Below are 19,170 nucleotides of genomic sequence, written 5' to 3'. Positions count from 1 at the left end.
GTTAAGGTTCTAGACTCTTGCCTGTCTTCAGCAGACTTTTTAGTTTGTGAAATGTTTGATGTGATAGAGAGAGAACTTTGCTTTCCATTCTTGTTGAGTTCTAGAACATCCATACATTGATATATCACAATGGCATTTCTTCCACTTCTCTGTTGATACAAAGCAATCAATTTACCATGGTAACGTGATCCAATAATGAAATAATCTAAAACAAAAAAGTTAAGAGCCCCAAAATATAAAATGTATAATAAAAATGTTTTAAATTGTAATTATTGTTAACTTAAAACTGACATTCTATATTAAAAAAATGAAATATGTCAAAACAAATGAAATTTTTTGGGTATATTCTGAATTATTCTGGAATTTGCTTCAGTTTTCAGGTGACATCCATTTGCTCAACAACCGCGGATATCGAGCTACTTTTTTTGAATCAACGTATGGGAACCACTGTTTACGTTAGTCTGTTTCAGAGGGAGGACTGCAGGTGCAACAAGATTTTGACATGTCAAGAAATCTAGCTGGCAAGCTAGCTAGCTAACAGTATTATTTTTCTGATTAGTTGTAGCATTTACTCAAACCAACCTTTCACTGATGTATTGCAAATACGTATGTTTGTTGCTCACTGCACACCAGTTTGTCTAGTTAGCTAGCAAGCGTCTGAAAATGGTAAGTGTCTCGGCCTGTTAAATATCTAACGTAGCTAGATAGATAGCATTGCCATTGGCTATTCCTATGCACTGCTGGCAAGATTGCACAACAAAAAACAAGGGACACAAGAGTTCTAATGGCTTACCGAGAGAAACATCTCGTTGGTTTGCGTTATTTTGGATAGCAGTGCAAGGTAACCAGACACTTTGCTAGGTTAGCTACGGTTGTTTACTATATTGTTTTGAATTGGAATGATGAGCACAACGTAATAATGCCATATTTATCAAGGAAGGTTGTTAAAAAGTGAGGGAAATATAATTTATTGCAAACATATTGAAATAATAAAAAAATGTTCTCAAACTACAGAGAACACACATAGCTAGTTATTATATCTAGCTAGCTATGTACATGCCTATAGTCATGTTATTACTGACAGAAGTAATTGACATTATCTCAATTCATATTGGCAAATGTTTGTTTTGTATTGGGGCACAGAGTACAGTCATTCTACTCAGGGTATCTTGAGTAGAATGACTGTTAAACGGTAACTCCACCACGTTTCAACCTCATTTTCATTATCTCCAGAACATTGTCAGGGTCAACATATGTGAAAACGGTACATTTCTACGTTTTGTAGAAAGATATGTAAAGTTTAAAATGTAACAAAATATATTTGTTAAAGTAAGCATTTCACTGTTAGTCTACAACAAAAGTTAAGTTTTAAAACAGTGATTTTCAGCAAGATAATACCATCCCTTGGGATAGAAACCCGTTGCAGGTTTGAAAATCATTTAAAAAAAACTTTTAATCCTACCCTTTATCACAGAGAATCATTATTTTTTTAACCTTATCATTTTAAACACAGATCATAGAAACACATTGTTTTCACATATGTAGACACTGGTTTGGTGCTGGAGCTGATGAATGAGGTTGAAAAGTGCCGGAAATGCTCTTTTAATATAAATTGGATAAGCTAAGCATTGTTTTTTCCCGCTCTGCCTTGAGGCATCAGTGACTGGATGACGATGTCTCCTGTTCCATGAATTCCATGAATTAGCTAATACCTCTCTCCCTGGTTCTTGGCTCAGATATACCACATCCCCTGGATATATTTGCCAGTAAGGACTGTCCTAGCAATCTGGCACCAACTGACAAAGTCTGAGGTCAGACAGCTTTCTGTTCTATTGTTGTCCACTGCTCTCCTCTTTACCCATGCCTAGTACAATTTATTCATCCAAATCCATCTCTGCTATTCAGTAACTGCATGCATTTTGTCTTGACAGTCTCTCCTTTGTAAATACAAATGCATCTAAACTGTTCGAATTCCACACTATTTGTAGCCTATTAGAATGCACTGTATTTGGTGATTTGGGAAACGCATGTCGTTAGAGCATGTGTCGATACTGATAGGATCGAAAGAAAGGTAGTCATGCACTTGGATCAGCTTCCTCAATTCAAATCAGGCCTTAATATTTGAATTATTTCACAATACTTGACGACGTATCAGCTGCTAGAGAGATATTACCCCGTCTGCAAATATTGAGGTGGCTTATTCTAATGTTTACCCTATAAAAATTCACTAAATCACCGATTTGGCACATCATTGCGCACATGTTAGGCTACACATCATTAAATATATTGAGATTACAGACAGTAGCCTACAAGTAGCTAAATATAACTACATTTATTGAACATGAAATATGATTGAAATAGGCCTATATTTTATTGCAGTCATCTCGGTTTTAATTTTAATACATAATATAATATAGTTGTTTGTATCAATTGCAAAGACATTATTTTTTATTTCTAGTCAACTTTGTTCTGAAGTTGTCGGCGGTCACGGAGATCTTTTGTGTATAAAGTGACACGGGAGTGCAAAAAAAGTGTCGAAAGACGCACTTAGCTATTCTACGAGTGGTCAGAGGCAGGTTTTAGATTACAAGTGCAACGTTAATAACGATGGTTTTGGGAAACAGCTTGGAGATTTAACAATGCTCCTATGAGGTTCAAATGGTGAACTTAGCCTTATAATAAGTTAATAACTGCAAACTGTGTGGATTTGGAAGAATTGTATCCTATCCTCCTATTTTGCTCTTTAAGTCAACCTAGGCTGTGTAGTAGCTTTGTAATAGTAAAAATAGGTATTTGTGTGTAGTCTAGTATTACTAATTTGGAAGAAATCGGCTACATTTTAAGAAATGCAGGCTTCGTAGTTGACTAGTAAATTAAAGCAATTAGCTCAGCATGCAGAGTGATGCATGATACATAAGGTGGTGGCGGGAGTAGTATCTCAAAACTAACCACAGTGTATTCAAGTAGGCATATGTGGGTTAGCGTTGTCCCCTGTTTTCTACATTTGTCCTTTTGCGCCCCCTACTGTTTAATAGCACCAATAGCACGTGTGGGATTTGTATTATTATTTTGGATTCAGACCCTACTAAAGATATGTGTGTGAGATTTCGGGAGGTTGAAATACAGACTTTTTAATTCAGAAATAGCCTCGTACAATTTGTTTGCGATTTTATAGAGCCGCATTTATCTTATTGTCCATACTGAACACATTTCACTAATCCATTCATTCCAATTGAATAGTGTTGATTTGCCCTGTTGATTTACTTCTGGCCAGTGATTGATTTACTTCCGGACGATTTGTTTTTAGCTTCATCATAGGAATGTTTTGGTACTGTAGTAAATGCATTACTTTATTCATGAATTAGCAGTGTAGAGCCTTGTAGTATAATCTACTGACTCTAGTCCCCCCACCCCTCTGTCCCTTGGCCCTTCCTTCCTCAACCCCCACATGGAATGGTCCCCACTGGTACAGGTATTCAACGCCTGTATTCTCCTTGTTCCCTAGATCCCAGAGCTGGCCAAGGCCTCTGTGCTAATGAGGGACCGCAGCAGAGTGGAGGAGACCATACAGGCCATGCAACGAGCCGGGCCAGATGCCCTCCAGGTAACCACTGGCCAGAAGTACTGTATACAGGGTCAAAGGTCACTTAGACCTAGCCAAAAAAAGCACACTGCAATAGCTCCCCACAAGAGTGTTTGTGTGTATGAGTAGAAATTTAGCAAACACTTCTGAGTACCGTCCGTGACGATAGGGGAGGGGTCGCACTCACACAATAACAGAGGGGGCAGAATACTGTGGCCCTGACGGCACAGCATAATCATAATGGTCTGACTGCACCGAGGTGCCGGGGAAGAATGGTCTCCACGGTGGACCAGCGTGTGTGTGTGTGTTGTGGGGAAAGGGGGGTATCCGAGCTCCATCAGCCAGGACTAGACATTGGCTTATCAAGTCTTTCCATCCCTGCTCAATTTTGGTGCGCCTCGCAAACAGCTACAATGGTATACGCATTTACATAGCAAGTCTAGTCTTTGAGCTGGGCTCGGGGATGGAAAAACTGTTCAAATAAAAAAAGTGTTGTCACATGCTTTGTATACGACAGGTGTAGACTAACAGCGGAATGGTTACTTACGCGCCCTTCCCAACAATGCAGAGAGAGAAAAAATAAATAGTCAAATTAATAGCAAGGAATAAGTACACAATGAGTAACGATAACTTGGCTATATACACGGGGTACCAGTACCAAGTCGATGTGCACGGGTACGAGGTAATTGAGGTAGATATGTAGGTAGGGATAAAGTGACTAGGCAACGGGGGAGATAATAAATCAAATCAAAGTTAATTTGTCACGTGCGCCGAATACAACAGGTAGACCTTACAGTGAAATGCTTACTTACAGGCCCTAACCAACAGTGCAATTTATAAGTAAAAAATAGGTATTACTTGAACAATCGATAAGTAAAGAAATAAAAACAACAGTAAAAAGACAGTGAAAAATTACAGTAGCGAGGCTATATACAGGCACCGGTTAGTCGGGCTAATTGAGGTAGTATGTACATGAATGTATAGTTAAAGTGACTGCATATATGATTAACAGAGAGTAGCAGCACTGTGATAAACAGTAACAGCAGCGTATGTGATCAGTCAAAAGCGTTGTTAAAAGGGTCAATGCAGATATTCCGGTTAACTATTTAGCAGTCTTATAGCTTCGGGGTTTAAAAGCTGTTCAGGGTCTTGTTGGTTCCAGATCTGGTGCATCGGTACTGCTTGCCATGCCATAGCAGAGAGAGCAGTCTATGACTTGTGTAGCTGGAGTCTTTAACAATTTTTAGGGCCTTCCTCTGACACTGCCTGGTATCAAGGTCCTGGATAGCAGGGAGCTTGGCCCCAGTGATGTACTGGGTCATACGCATTACCCTCTGTAGCGCCTTGCGGTCAGATGCCAAGCAGTTTCCATACCAAGCGGTGATGCAGTCACGGAGATGGGCTAAATACTGTACACTGCAATAAGGTCAGAGCAAAAACCAAACCATGAGGTCGAAGGAATTGTCCGTAGAGCTCCGAGACAGGATTGTGTTGATGCACAGATCTGAGGAAGGGTACCAAAAAAAATCTGCAGCATTGAAGGTCCCCAAGGACACAGTGGCCTCCATCATTCTTAAATGGAAGAAGTTTGGAACCACCAAGACTCTTCCGAGAGCTCGCTGCCCAGCCAAACTGAGCAATCGGGAGAGAAGGACCTTGGTCAGGGAGGTAACCAAGAGCCCGATTGCCACTCTGACAGAGCTCCAGAGTTCCTCTGTGGAGATGGGAGAACCTTTCAGAAGGACAACCATCTCTGCAGCACTCCACCAATAGGCCTTTATGGTAGAGTGACCAGACGGAAGCCACTCCTCAGTAAAAGACACATGACAGCCCGCTTGGAGTTTGCCAAAAGGCACCTAAAGACTCTCAGACGATGAGAAACAAGATTCTCTGGTCTGATGAAACCAAGATTGAACTCTTTGGCCTGAATGCCAAGTGTGACGTCTGGAGGAAACCTGGCACCATCCCTACGGTGACGCATGGTGGTTGCAGCATCATGCTGTGGGGATGTTTTTCAGTGGCAGGGACTGGGAGACTAGTCAGGATCGAGGAAAAGATTAACGGAGCAAAGTACAGAGATCCTTGATTAAAAACTGATTCAGAGTGCTCAGGACCTCAGATTTGGGCAAAGGTTCACCTTCTAACAGGACAACAACCATAAGCACATCAGCCAAGACAACGCAGGAGTGGCTTCGGGACAAGTCACTGAATGTCCTTGAGTGGCCCAGCCAGAGCTCAGACTTGAACCTGATCAAACATTTTTGGAGAGACCTGAAAATAGCTCTGTAGCAACACTCCCCAACCAACCTCACAGAGCTTGAGAGGATTTGCATAGAAGAATGGGAGAAATTCCCCAAATACAGATGTGCCAAGCTTGTAGCATTATACCCAAGAAGACTCAATGCTGTAATTGCTGCCAAAGGTGCTTCAACAAAGTACTGAATAAAGGGTCTGAAAACTTATGTAAATGTGATATTTCACATTCATAAATTAGCAACAAAAAAAACGGTTTGTCATTATGGGGTATTGTGTGTATATTGAGGGGGGGGGGTGATTTAATCAATCAAGGCTTTAACATAACAAAATGTGGATAAGGTCCAAGAGGCTTCTAAACAGCTTCTACCCCCAAGCCATAAGACTCCTGAACATCTAGTCAAATGGCTACCCATGACTATTTGCACCCTCCCGTCTCCACATCACGACCACTCTCTGTTGTCATCTATGCACAGTCACTTTAATTTCACTCTACCTACATGTACATACTACCTCAACTAATCGGTGCCCCCGCACATTGACTCTGTACCGGCACCCCCCTGTATATATTGTTATTTTTTACTGCCGCTCTTTTATTTCTTGTTAATTTATGTCTTATTCTTATCTGTATTTTTTTAAACTGCACTGTTGGTTAGGGGCCCGTAAGTAAGCATTTCACTGTAAGGTCTATCTATACCTGTTGTATTCGGCACATGTGACTAATAAAATTTGATTTGAAAAAGTAAAGGGGTCTGAATACTTTCCGAAGGCACTGTATAAATGGCAAATTGTCGGATACACAAAAAGATAGACTGATCTCCCTGCTACTGAAGCAGGAGCCAGAGGGCCAATACAAAGACACCGTCTATAAAAAATAAAATAAAAAGTAGGGAGGCCCCTCACCATTAAATGTAGCGACACAAAAATATTGGCTAAATGTATTGCTCATAGAATTCTTACAAGGAAGATATATGGGAGACAACATTAGATACTTCCTAGAAATAATGAAAACTATTAGAATGCAGGGAAACCAAGCGTAGAATTTATAGTAGGTTTTGAGAGAACATTTGATTCTCTACGTCTAGAATCTGTTTTAAGTGCCTGGATTTGATACATTTTGGAGAATCTCTCATAAGATTGGTAAAAGTCATGTACAACAATCCTTTATGTAAAATAATAAGTAACAATTCATTCTCTGAGAACTTTGAATTGTCAAGAGACGTAAAATAAGGTTGCCCTCTGTCACCATACCTACTAATTATGGCCATTGAACGGCTAGCTTTAAAAATCAGATCTAATGATAACATTAAGGGGTAAAAATGTATGGATTAGAGACAGAAGTATCCATGTACGCCAATGATTCAAGTTCTCTTGAGGAACCGGATACTTTCTCTAGTCTAAAACCCAACTATGATAAGTGTACTGTTAATGGATTGGGTCTCTAAAAGATAGACTTTAAATGGCCATGTTGTCTGCCGATTTAAATGGTGAAGTCGACGTGCTTGGTGTACATATCCCGGAAAAGTTGAGCGATCTTGCAATCATTAACTTTGATAGAAAACTTAGCAAAATAGATCATGTTGAAACTATGGAGAGGGGAAACGCCTATCCATTCACGGGAACATTACCCTGTTTAATTCACTAGTGATATCGCACTTTACATATTTTTTAATGTCTCTACCGACTCCTGAATAATCGTTTTTCAAATCATGCGGGAATTTTTTCCCCCCACTTTATTTGGAATGGCAAACCAGATAAAGTTAAACGAGCATATTTATATAACGGACATTCGTTTGGAGGGTTAAAACTATTAAATAATAAGGCATTAAACCTCTGTCTTAAAATGTGGGTACAATGGAGGCTTTATCTAAATCCCAACTGGGGTCGATCCTATGTTTTAAGAGGGATGTCTGCCTTTTTACACACTAAAACTAATATTACAGCAAATTATATGGCTAAACTCCAATGTACTGACAGAATATTTTTTGGGGGAAAAAATGTACAGAAGGATATATTTTTATTTATTTAACTAGGCAAGTCATTAAGAACATTGTTATTTACAGTGATGGCCTAGGAACAGTGGGTTAACTGCCTTGTTCAGGGGCAGAACAGATTTTTACCTTGTCAGCTCTCTAACCACTAGGCGCCCCATTAATGAAGGATATTTTAAGGATGGTAAAATTATGTCACAAGCAACTAACAACAGTGTATGGAGGTGTATGCTCAATACAAAATTATAACCAACTCAGAGCGGCTCTGAAACAAAATTGGAAGAGACCATAACTTAAAGAAGAAACTAAATAATTAGCCTCTGCCACCTCTTAAAAATCATAAATGGCTTAAAATTAGTATAAATCAAATGTACCAGTTCCACTTAAAGTCAAAATGTTTGACAGCAATACCGTATAACGTTCAAGTCAGTTAGGAACAGGTCTTTGATGTCCCAATACCATGGCATCGGATTTCTGAACTGATATATTAAACAACAATTGACACATCAATCAATCCGTTTCAATTTAAGCTGTTATGTGAAATACTTGCTACAAACACAATGCTCAATATATGGGGCATTTTAACAGTCAGCGTAGTGCAGACTCTGCCACAAGGAAACATAATCAATAGAGCATTTTCTCTGGTACTGTCCTTTGGTGGCTCGCTTAAGGAGTCAGGTCCAGGAATGGTTGTTATGTCATAATAGAGTTCTGATGGACCTGCAAACTGTATTGATAGGGAATCTGAAAAACTACGATCAGTCAATGGGAAATTATACTTGGTTAAAATATATATTTTTAGGGCAACATCGGTAGAAATGTTACAAATAGGGAGGTTCAGGACCCTCGTAAAACATCAACGTAAAATGGAGGGATGTATTGCAAAAGGAAATAGCAAAATGCGTTATACTGGGAAAGCTGGGTTAATCTGGACATCGGAAGGTTGGAGTTAAAATCAGAATGAATAGTGGATTGGCTGCTGTGGGTGACAATCCAGCACTTGCAGAAAAAGTTCAGAATATATGCATGATTACCTGTACCTTACATGTGAAAATAGCTGTAAGTAGCAGTAGAAGTATTGTTGTCCGTTAGTTTACTCCAATCAGGGGAGGAAGGGTTGTGGGGGTATAAATACATTTAAAAAACAAGGGGGATTCTAAGTTATGCAAACAATTCAATTGATAGAACCCACAATCCACCCTGCAATATTAAAGCTGATCTATAATAATAATAATTCAGTAAATGTGTATGAGTGGAAAGGACTCCCTTCTTAGCAATGCCTGGTATCTACAGGTGATCTCGGACTTTGACATGACCCTCAGCAGATTTGCCCACAACGGGAAGAGGTGCCCCACCACTCACAGTGAGTACACAGGTCCCCATCACCAAGACTTGGGTCGTGTTCATTAGGCACCAAGGGAAGAAAACCAAGGGTCCTAGATTTGTCCAATAAGAAACTCATTTTCATTTTTCCTTACAAAACGTTTTCTGTTGCGTGCCATAATGAACACTACCCTGGATCCCGTTATAACAAGTGATTACAAAAGTAGTTATTTTGAAGTGCAATTAGATATTGTCCCTTACCATTTTCTTTCCCGCTGTTTAAGATATACTGGATAACGACTTGCTCATCAATGACACCTGTAAGAAAATGGTAAGTACAATCACAAAACCAGGAGAGGACTTAGAGAAAGTTAATGTACTGTGTTCCTCTGATGAGACAGTAGGAAAAAGTCAATTCTCTATTGAGATATTTTGTTGTGTGTCTCTCGCACGCTTTTCCCTTCCATGTAGATTAGGGAGTTGTTGAATACCTACTACCCTATTGAGATCGACGCAACTCGCACCGTTGAGGAGAAGCTTCCTCACATGGTGGAGTGGTTAGTGGCTGGCAGACTGGCAGTATCCACCTCACACTACACCTAAACATATTCAGCCTCTCTTTCTGGTTTCATGCCAAATAGTGTCTACCGTACAGTTGAATATAATTTCCATTTTTCATGTGTATGTTAGGTCTCTAAGTGGTCATTTAAGTGGAACACTAACTCAGTATCCTGAGTTTTTCATTGCAGGTGGACCAGTGTCCATGAGCTGCTGATCCAACAGAAGATCAGGAGGGACCTGCTGGCTCAGGCAGTGAAGCAGTCCAGTGCCATGCTCAGGTCAGATCACTGTAGGACTCTGAACACTCCAGGGTGAAGTATTTATGGGTCCCCATTAGCTGCTGCCAAGGCAGTTATACAATTTTATAAACATTACAACAGATTTCACAACACATGAAATGTGTCCCCTCAGGCCACTACTCTACTACCACATATTTACAACACAAAATCCATGTGCACGTGTGTGTATAGTGCGTATGTTATGATATGTGTGTGTCACCACAGTCCCCGCTGTTCCATAAGGTGTATTTTCTACTTTAAAAAATAAAATAAAAATGGTATCTAATTTTACTGCTTGCATAAGTTACTTGATGTGGAATAGGGTTCTATGTAGTACTGTGCTCCTCCTGTAGTCTGTTCTGGACCTGGGGACTTTGACAAGACCACTGGTGCCATGTCTTGTGGGGTATAAATGGTTGTTCGAGCTATGTGCTAGTAGTTTAAACAGACAGCTAGGTGCATTCAGAATGTCAATACCGCTCACAAAATACAAGTAGTGATGAAGTCATTCTCTCCACTACTTTGAGCCAGAAGATATTGACATGCATATTATTCATGTTAGATCTCTGTGTACATTTAAGGGCCAGCCGTGCTGCCCTGTTCTGGAACAATTGTACACTGAACAAAAATATAAACGTAAAGTGCTGGTCCCGTGTTTCATGACCTGAAATAAAAGATCCCAGAAATGTTCCATACACACAAAAAGCTTATTTCTCTCAAATTTTGTGCACAAATTTGTTTAAATCCCTGTTAGTGAGCATTTCTCCTTTGCCAAAATAATCCATCCACTTGACAGGTGTAATCAAGAAACTGATTAAATGGCATGATCATTACACAGGTGAACCTTGTACTGGAGACAATAAAAGGTCACTCTAAAATATGCAGTTTTGTCACACAACACAATGCCACAGATGTCTCAAGTTTTGAGGAAGCGTGCAAGCTGATTGCCTGGGTCCCCAGTGGGCGGGCCTATGCCCAGTCATGTGAAATCTATAGAATCAGGACTTTATTTATTACAATTGACTGATTTCCTTACATTAACTGTAACTCGTTGTTGATTGTTGAGTTAATATTTTTGGTCAGTTTACTTTTCCTGAATCCCTCTTTGTGGCACAAGACCACACGACTGGACAGTATTCCAGGTGCGACAAAACTAGGGTCTGTAGGACCTGCCTTGTTGATAGCGTTGTTAAGAAGGCAGAGTATTGCTTTATTATGGACATACCTCACTCCATCTTAGCTACTGTTGCATCAATGTGTGTTGACCATGACCGTTTACAATCCAGGGTTACACCAAGCAGTTTAGTTTCCTCAACTTGCTCAATCTCCACATGGTGTATTACAAGATGTAGTTGAGGTTTAGTGAATGATTTGTCCCAAATACAATACTTAATTTTTTTTTATTATTCAGGACTAACTTATGTCTTGCCACCCATTCTGAAACTGACTGTAGCTCTTAAGTGTTGCAGTGATTTCACTTTCTGTGGTATCTGACGTGTATAGTGTTGACTCATCAGCATACATAGACACACAGGCTTTACTCAGAGCTAGTGACAGGTCATTAGTAAAGGTTGAAAAAAGTAAGGGGCCCAGACAGCTGCCCTGGGGAATGCCGGACTCATGTTGGAGAGGCTTCCATTAAAGAACACCCTCTGTGTTCTGTTAGACAGGTAACTGTTGATCCACCACACATGTTTTTCCAGCAGCAGATTATAATCGATAATGTCAAAAGCTGCACTGAAGTCAAACAAAACAGCTTCCGCAATCCTTTTTATCAATTTCTCTCAGCCAATCATCAGTCATTTGTGTAAGTGCTGTACATGTTGAATGTCCTCCCTATAAGCTTGCTGAGAATCTGTTGTTCATTTGTTTACTGTGAAATGGCATTGTATCTGGTCAAACACATTTTCTTCCAAAATATTGACTAAGGGTTGAAGTCTCCCCTAGGTACAGGGATCAGCTTCCTCTCCCCCAATTCTAACCTTAAACATAAGTTGGGAAAATGCTGACCAAATGTCAGCGTCAAGGAGCAACTTCACTCTACTCCCAACACACCCACACTATGCTCAGTATTAAAAGCGATAGTTCACAATTTTGAAGTTTAAAGAGCGACTGCCATTAAAAAGCAACAAATCGAAGCAACCGTCACCCTATTAAAGAAGCCAGGTAAGGACCCATTAGACTGTGGTTCCCATAGACCAGTACATTTACTAAATTGTGACTCTTAAATCCTTACTAAGATTTTAACAAAAATAGTTGGAGGTAGTAACACAATTCATTAATCCAGATCAAACCGGGTTCATTAAAGGACGTTGCTCAACGTCGAATATAAGACGACATCTGAATATGATCAATTACTCTAAAACCCAACTCAAGCAAACAGTTATACTATCTCGAGATGCAGAAAAGGCATTTCACCACGTTGACTGGGTCTTTCTTTCAGCAACGTTAAAGAAGTCCAAAATCATCTGCTAGAACTACAATGAGCAAATCGTCAAGGAGATGCTATTTGAAGTGCCATAAACATTCATGGTTTGCAGGTGGGGCCAAATGAACACAAGATATCTCTATATGCAGACAATGTCATCCCGTACATAAGAGGCTGAGACGACTTCCAAATATATTAAAATGAATAGGTAAATAATAGTTCTACATCAGGCTGTAAAATGATCGTTGGGTAAAACTATTGCTATGGTGACATTCGGTGATGCACCCTCAAGTATCAAAGACAAGCATACATTACTTGTGTTAATATTATGTCAGACTTTGGGAAACTATATGCTTTGAGCTACCCCCGTGTGATTTAGTAAAATCACTGAAGATCAAGACCGTTGGATGCCCCTCCCTATATCTCTAGCAGGTCGGGTTGTTTCAGTGAAAATGAACGTCTTACCAAGAATGCGTTATCTGTTTTCAATGCTTCCTGTAAAAACCTTTACTCGCCTAAATGCAGCAATAGGCACATTTTTATGGTAAAATAAGAAGGCTCGTATTAGTTATAAAAAAACGACAGCAGTTCAAAGAATTGGGTGGGCTTGGCCTCCCTAACCTTAAATCATATAACTGGGCGGCGCAACTTAATCACACAGCATCATGGATTCAACAACCAAAAGGATTTGTCATGGCTTGAAATGAGAGTCAATATTGTGATATGTCTTCTCTTTATAGCAGCCCCTATTTCTATTGACAGGATTAAACAAAACCCAATTATTACTCTTCCATTGAGGGAGGTTCAATGCCAATATAAACTGAGTAATGACATGTCTAGACACTCGCCTATATTCCACAACCCAGCCTTTTCTTCCTGTTACTATGTCCCAAGGATTTAGGGAATGGGAAGAGGGCTTTGTAGAGTCTCAACTATTAAAATGCTCAGTTTTGAAATAATTTCAGGAAATCCAGGAGGAATTCATTATATCCCCCCCAAATCTTTATAGGTACATTCAAGTAAGGCAATTCATTGTTACAAAAAATTACTGAGCTGATTACTCCTATTGACGAGATGATTTGAATTACTTTATCAAGGGGAAAACATTGGAACCGTTTCAAATGATTATCACAAGATCCTTAACATGCTTATAATATCTTTAGATTATTTTAGGAACTCGTGGCAGGTGGAAATACAGGTCCAGATATCAGAGGAGAGTTGGGGGAATATGGAAAACGCTATATAAAGCCACAACATGTAACCGAACAAGGGAGTTTCAATTCCAAGTACTAGATCGTTTTTTTAAGCCCTGATAAACTTAATACAATGAAAAAAGGATTGTTTTGGAGACAGTGTGGACAAACTTGATCACATATATTTTGGCAATGTCTGAAAATCAAGTATTTTTGGTCTGAAATTCTCCATGTTATACAGGACATCACAGCTATTATTATTCAACCAGACCCATATCATCTCCTAGGTATTGTTCCTGTGGATACACTCCAGTCCTCTCCAGTTCAATTGATAGATTATGTTTTAGCAGCAGCAAGTAAATGTGTGAAAAAATGAACTTACACCCTCAAAAGATATGTGGTTAGGTCTATGCGGGGAACTTGCTGACATGGAGAGAATTCCATCAATCTTGGAACAGAGACAGCATAGGTATGAAGGTGTCTGGTCAGAGTTCCTGACATATCGTACTGGTCTTATTCTGTCGCATCTGGTGTCTTTCTGTGGCTTAATCCAAATTGTATTCTTATTCAGACACTTGAAATATTTGCTCTATATAGCCAAAATGTACCCTTAATAACATGTGAATGTAATTACGCTCCCTTGCAAGGATACGTTGTGTATGTATGGTACATGTTCTTTATGTGCTCTTGAATAAAAAATGCAACAAATCCCTTTGAAAACAGCCTATATAAGTCAAACAGTTTTTCTAGTGTCAGAATTGACTACAAAGTGTAAATAGGATCATTTTGGTCATAAAGTCAATCTTGTCTGAAACGGATTTTGGAACAGTCGGCCGTCACAATGGGTTAACGAAGGTTTGGTGTTTTGATTTGACAACGTCCATTTTCCCACTAACATGGGGTGAACAGCGGCGGTGATTTCTCTCTATCCGATACATAGACAGTGAGACAGACCTGCCCAGCAGTTTCGACTTTGTTTACATAAGACAACACATCACACATTTTTTTTAACTTGAGAAATACTGCACCAAACAAACACCTTTATTTAGTTGTAAAATAGTGCAACTAAAACATCCGCGTTAAAAATGTATAAACGAATTACAGATTTCTTAGATTCATTCTGGGGATTTTGAGGAAGTGAAATAGGCTGCCGTGTCTCATGGGGGACGAATATCAGTAACCAAACACACCTACAAGACTGAAATCTAGTTTTTCTAATGAGCAACAGAAAAGCACATGCAAATCGGCGTGTTCAGTGGCTCATTAACCTTATATTCCATTTACCTAGGGGAGGTGTTGATTGTTTTAAGTCAATTAGCTGGTTATTTAGCTGGATCCAACATCTTCGTGTTAGCATTTTTAGTGCTACTAGAAATGCTAGTGGAAACGGATTGTCTTTATCCTTATCGGTTACATCAGTGGTGGTTGGGTAAATAAGGCAGGAAAATGGGATACTGATGAAGAGGAGAATTAGCAATGATGATATTTCCCTGTCTCTGTAGGGAGGGCTACAAGGTGTTCTTCGACCGGCTCCAGGAGCAGCAGGTTCCTCTGTTGATCTTCTCGGCTGGCTTGGGGGACATCCTGGAGGAAGTGATCAGGCAGAACCACGTCTTCCACCCCAACGTCCACGTCATCTCCAACTACATGGACTTTGACCAGAGCGTACGTTTCTTTCTTTACTGTTTGGTTCATTTTGAAACCAGTCTAGCATCGAGTCTAATTATGTGATGTGTGCTTAATGCAGCGTTTCAGGATTTCAGGATGCAGGATTTTGCCCTCGCACTACAGAGCTGATTCAAATAACAAACTCATCAAGCTTTGATTATTTGAGAAAGCTGTGTAGTGCAAGGGCAAAAACCAAAATGTGCACACCTTGGGGTCCCCAGGACCGAGTTTGGGAAACGCTGGCCTAATGCCTATATGGAACTGCTAAAGTGATAGTTCACACACATTACAAAATGACATATGTCCTAAAAGCAGTCTATGGACAGGGAGATACAGCAATCCACACTTTGGTTTTGTTTACCTAATCACTTTAACCAATTTATAGCATTTTTGGCCTTTAACCAATGCAAGTACACGTTATGCCCAAATTCACAAAATGTCTCATGTTTTTCCCCCCAAGCTCAGCAATCCGTTGACCACTAGTGCGACCCATGTCTTCCTGCAGGGTGTACTGCGGGCGTTCAAAGGCCAGTTGATCCACACATTCAACAAGAGAGAGGGCGCTCTGCTCCACGCGGCCCACTTCAGGGAGCTCAAAGAGCGGCCCAACGTGCTACTGCTAGGGGACTCTCTGGGAGACCTCACCATGGCCGATGGGTTGGCCCACACTCAGCACGCCCTCACCATAGGCTTCCTCAATGACCAGGTGGGTGTTGTATTTGTCTTTGTGTTGCCTTTTGCAAACCTGGAAGTGGTGAGGATTTAAAGGAAGTCTGTTTTGTATAGGAACTTTGAAAGGACATACCGTTGACTTCCGATAAATGTTGTACATTTCCCAGAAGTACACTGTAAACTTCATGAAATATTCCTTCAATCTGTTAGTGCTGCTCACCTGTATTCCTAACCGTGTATGTAAGGTGTTGAAGCATTGTGTTAGCTGGATACTAGGGCGTCAGGTAGCCGGTTCAAATTCCTGAGCCGTCTAGGTGAAAAAAAACCTCTGTGCCCTTGAGCAAGGCACTTAACCCTAATTGCTCCTGTAAGTCGCTCTGGATGAGACTATAATGTAAAAATGGACTGACTGTTGTTCCGTTTGGTCAGGTGGAGGAGAGGAAAGAGTCATACGTCAACTCATACGACATCGTCCTGGTCAAGGATGAAACCATGGACGTCCCCAACGCCATCCTCAACTACATCACCACTGCGCCGGCCAAGTGAACCACCGTGATTGGCCCGTGGAACGAATCACGGGTCCGGTTACTTCCCGTTTGCACAGGCGCCAGGACTCAACCGCCACGATGGACGACATCACAAAGAGAGGAAGTTGACCCTTTTTTGACCTTTACAAAGCTGCATGCACCACAATAATCCTCAGGCACCTTCAAACCAATTCAACACCTCAGTGACATTATTTTAAATGAAACCACCTTGTTTCATGTGTGGGGTTGGTGCTGCAAATCCCATCCACTGAAGCCCCTCGATTCTGTTAACCTAATGTTTGTACCGATTTACTGTATGTTTCTATGGTGTCTCTACTCTAAGGACGAGCAGCTCCTTCCATTTGGAGAAGTGGTTGATTTCGTAACTAAGTTAAAGGCCAGTATTCTGATTGCGCTTTGTCGGCTATGCGCCTTTTAAAGGTGAATGCCGTCTCCACGCTGTTATGGGAGAATGTTATGACGTTATTCACTTTATTTTCCAAGGCGCAGGGCTGTGTAACGAGCATCCACTGTATCGCCCAGTAAGTATTCTAACATGAGAGAGTTGATCAGTGATAGTGTGTGTGTATATGAGACTAGTCTTAATCTAAATGTATATCTATACCCATCCTCTAATTTGTGAGGCGCAATTATTTTGTGATTGTCAAGTGTGGATGCTGCCCTATGCACATTTGACCAAATGTAGTATATAAATGTATTTATTTGGTTGAACAAGTACTGTAACAGATGAAATGGTTACCTCACGAGTCACTCTGTGGGAGTTCAGTAGAACATTGTCAGTGGCAAATGCTTATGCTGCTAGAAAAGCTTTCCTTGGCAATTAAAGGGATAGTTCACCTAAATGTAATATGGTCATGCAAATTATGACATTTGGGAGAAATGTCCCTTTAACCACTATTTTGCACATTTTTTTTTACAGAGGTATTGGTTTCCCGGCATCCTAAAACAATAGTGCTTTAACTATTATTCACATTTCAAATGTATGTCATTGAACACTTGTCTTTTGACCTAACGAAGGGTGAAGACAGTTGTGAACAAAACAAGATGTGTTATTTTGTGGTTTTCTGTTTTTTAAAATCTACATTTTAAATACTTTTCAATACTGCCACCTAGCGGGCATTTTCAAAGGTTTCCCTGCATGTAGTTTGTAACATTTGATTAGTCTCTGACAATCACATCCTGCAAAAAAAAAGAGATGTTTATTTTTCTAAAAATGGTTTTATTGGTGTAAACATCAGATCAGGAACATATGGTGCTGGTTTGGTAGGTTGATTTGTCAACGCGTAATTCGTTTTTTTTTTTCTCTCTTCACATCCCTTTATCAAACATGACCAAATCATGCAACACAAATATTATTCTTGTAAGACTCTTTACCCACCATCTCTAAAATGTATGACACCTGTTAAGGGATCACTGTATAAAAAAGGGTCTCTCTTGGAATATTTTAAGGTGTGTGTGTGGTCCATCCCTGAGAGAGAGGCTGTGGTCCGATTCTCGAATATTCGAGTAGATCTACCCTTGTCACCGAACTGTGCACTTGTTCACTCCAATCCAATGCTTTATATTATAAATCCACGAGGTGGAGTGAACGAGTGCACACTTCGGGGCGAAGGCGGAGAACTGGAACTAGTGTGTGTGCGTGCGTTAGATGCAGACTGACTGATCTACAAATCCCTTTGTATCCTAAATAATTACTCATTATTATTTGTAGATCAGTCAGTTTGCTCAGTCGGTGACCAATTGCTGCACAAAATGTATGTCCTTGAACACGACCAACGTGTGCACTCTCCTCATCACAACTCCTCGTGCATCCTCTCTTTGTCCTCCTCCACCTTCAATTTGAGCTCTTCGGCGACGATGACCCCATCCTTGTTGCGGTCCTGGTTCCTGAACATGTCAGCAATGATCTCTTCAGGGTCCACCCCTGGCTTCATACGACCTTTGCCCTCCGCCACCTGCAGCATGATGAACTCTCCAAACTGGATGAAGCGAGAGAGAGAGAGAAACGAGAGCGTTGTGTAGAGGAGTAGCAGCCATGTTTAGTGTGAGTCATGACAAATGACCGCTTGACCGTTGTTTTACATGAACATGTCTGCAGAAGCCCTTTGATTTGGCTAATTAGGTAGCTAAATAGCATATGAGATCCCAATCAAATATGGTAATCCTCAAAAGGGTGGGTTTTCATGTACAGTCAACTCCTAATTAATGCAACCACTTGGGACTAGTGTGACACCGTGCAGGTGGGCACTAAACCAGCGGTCCAGAGTATGCAGTTATCAGGAGCTATAAAACGAATGTCATTGAATTGGGACTGAAAAAATATATTGCACTTAAATGGAGTAGACGGTACTTTAACTCCCATCAATATTATTGATGGTCTGATCCATCTATTTTCTACTAGTCTATTCCAGCTGTGCGGTAGATGGCATACCTCCTCTATGGGCACCTCTCCGTTCTGGTTTATGTCCATGGCCTGGAAGAGCTCCAGCGGGGCGTCCTCCACCCACACAAACAGGTAGCCCTCCGGCACGCCCTTCTGCAGGTCCATCAGCTCCAGCTCAAAGTGAAGCACTGCACTGCCTGGCACACCAGTGGCTGGGAGGAGAGGAGGAGAGGCAGTGAGTGAGTGTGAAAGAGCAACACCGGTATGTGTACCTGCGTAATACTTTATT

At 40.6% G+C, this 19,170-nt stretch overlaps 2 protein-coding genes across 3 annotated transcripts in view; one reads left to right on the top strand and one right to left on the bottom strand.

Annotated features, from left to right (window-relative positions):
* Positions 1-451: 451 nt before the first annotated feature.
* LOC112223758 (7-methylguanosine phosphate-specific 5'-nucleotidase) lies at positions 452-17,942 on the top strand. Of its 2 annotated transcripts, XM_024386940.2 has the most exons (10): positions 453-666; positions 1,737-1,811; positions 3,506-3,604; positions 9,121-9,190; positions 9,435-9,481; positions 9,622-9,707; positions 9,900-9,989; positions 15,113-15,275; positions 15,784-15,984; positions 16,380-17,942. In XM_024386940.2, exons 1-10 carry the CDS (start codon positions 664-666, stop codon positions 16,494-16,496), a joined length of 951 nt encoding a protein of 316 aa, XP_024242708.1. In that variant the 5' UTR covers positions 453-663; the 3' UTR covers positions 16,497-17,942. The 2 variants fall into 2 exon arrangements, with proteins under 2 accessions (XP_024242709.1, XP_024242708.1); XM_024386941.2 differs by lacking the exon at positions 1,737-1,811 and having other exon boundaries at positions 452-666.
* fkbp10b (FKBP prolyl isomerase 10b) overlaps positions 17,767-19,170 on the bottom strand; it is a 13,660-nt gene continuing 12,256 nt past the window's right edge. Inside the window, exons 9-10 of the mRNA XM_024386936.2 lie at positions 18,930-19,093; positions 17,767-18,477 (exon numbers count right to left, since the gene is read on the bottom strand). Of these exons, the coding sequence (XP_024242704.1) occupies positions 18,292-18,477; positions 18,930-19,093 (350 nt within the window). The 3' untranslated portion in view covers positions 17,767-18,291. The remainder of the gene's footprint in view (positions 18,478-18,929; positions 19,094-19,170) is intronic.

The sequence above is a fragment of the Oncorhynchus tshawytscha genome, linkage group LG24 (genome assembly GCF_018296145.1).
Source record: "Oncorhynchus tshawytscha isolate Ot180627B linkage group LG24, Otsh_v2.0, whole genome shotgun sequence".
In the NCBI taxonomy this organism is placed as follows: Eukaryota; Metazoa; Chordata; class Actinopteri; order Salmoniformes; family Salmonidae; genus Oncorhynchus; species Oncorhynchus tshawytscha.
This window is presented reverse-complemented; position numbering and strand designations above follow the sequence as displayed.

What these genes read in the sequence shown, in the direction of transcription:
- LOC112223758 (XM_024386940.2), top strand. An exon ending in CCGGGCCAGATGCCCTCCAG is followed by an intron (nt 3,605 to 9,120) that starts GTAACCACTGGC and finishes TGGTATCTACAG; the next exon opens with GTGATCTCGGACTTTGACAT. An exon ending in CAGTCCAGTGCCATGCTCAG is followed by an intron (nt 9,990 to 15,112) that starts GTCAGATCACTG and finishes CTGTCTCTGTAG; the next exon opens with GGAGGGCTACAAGGTGTTCT.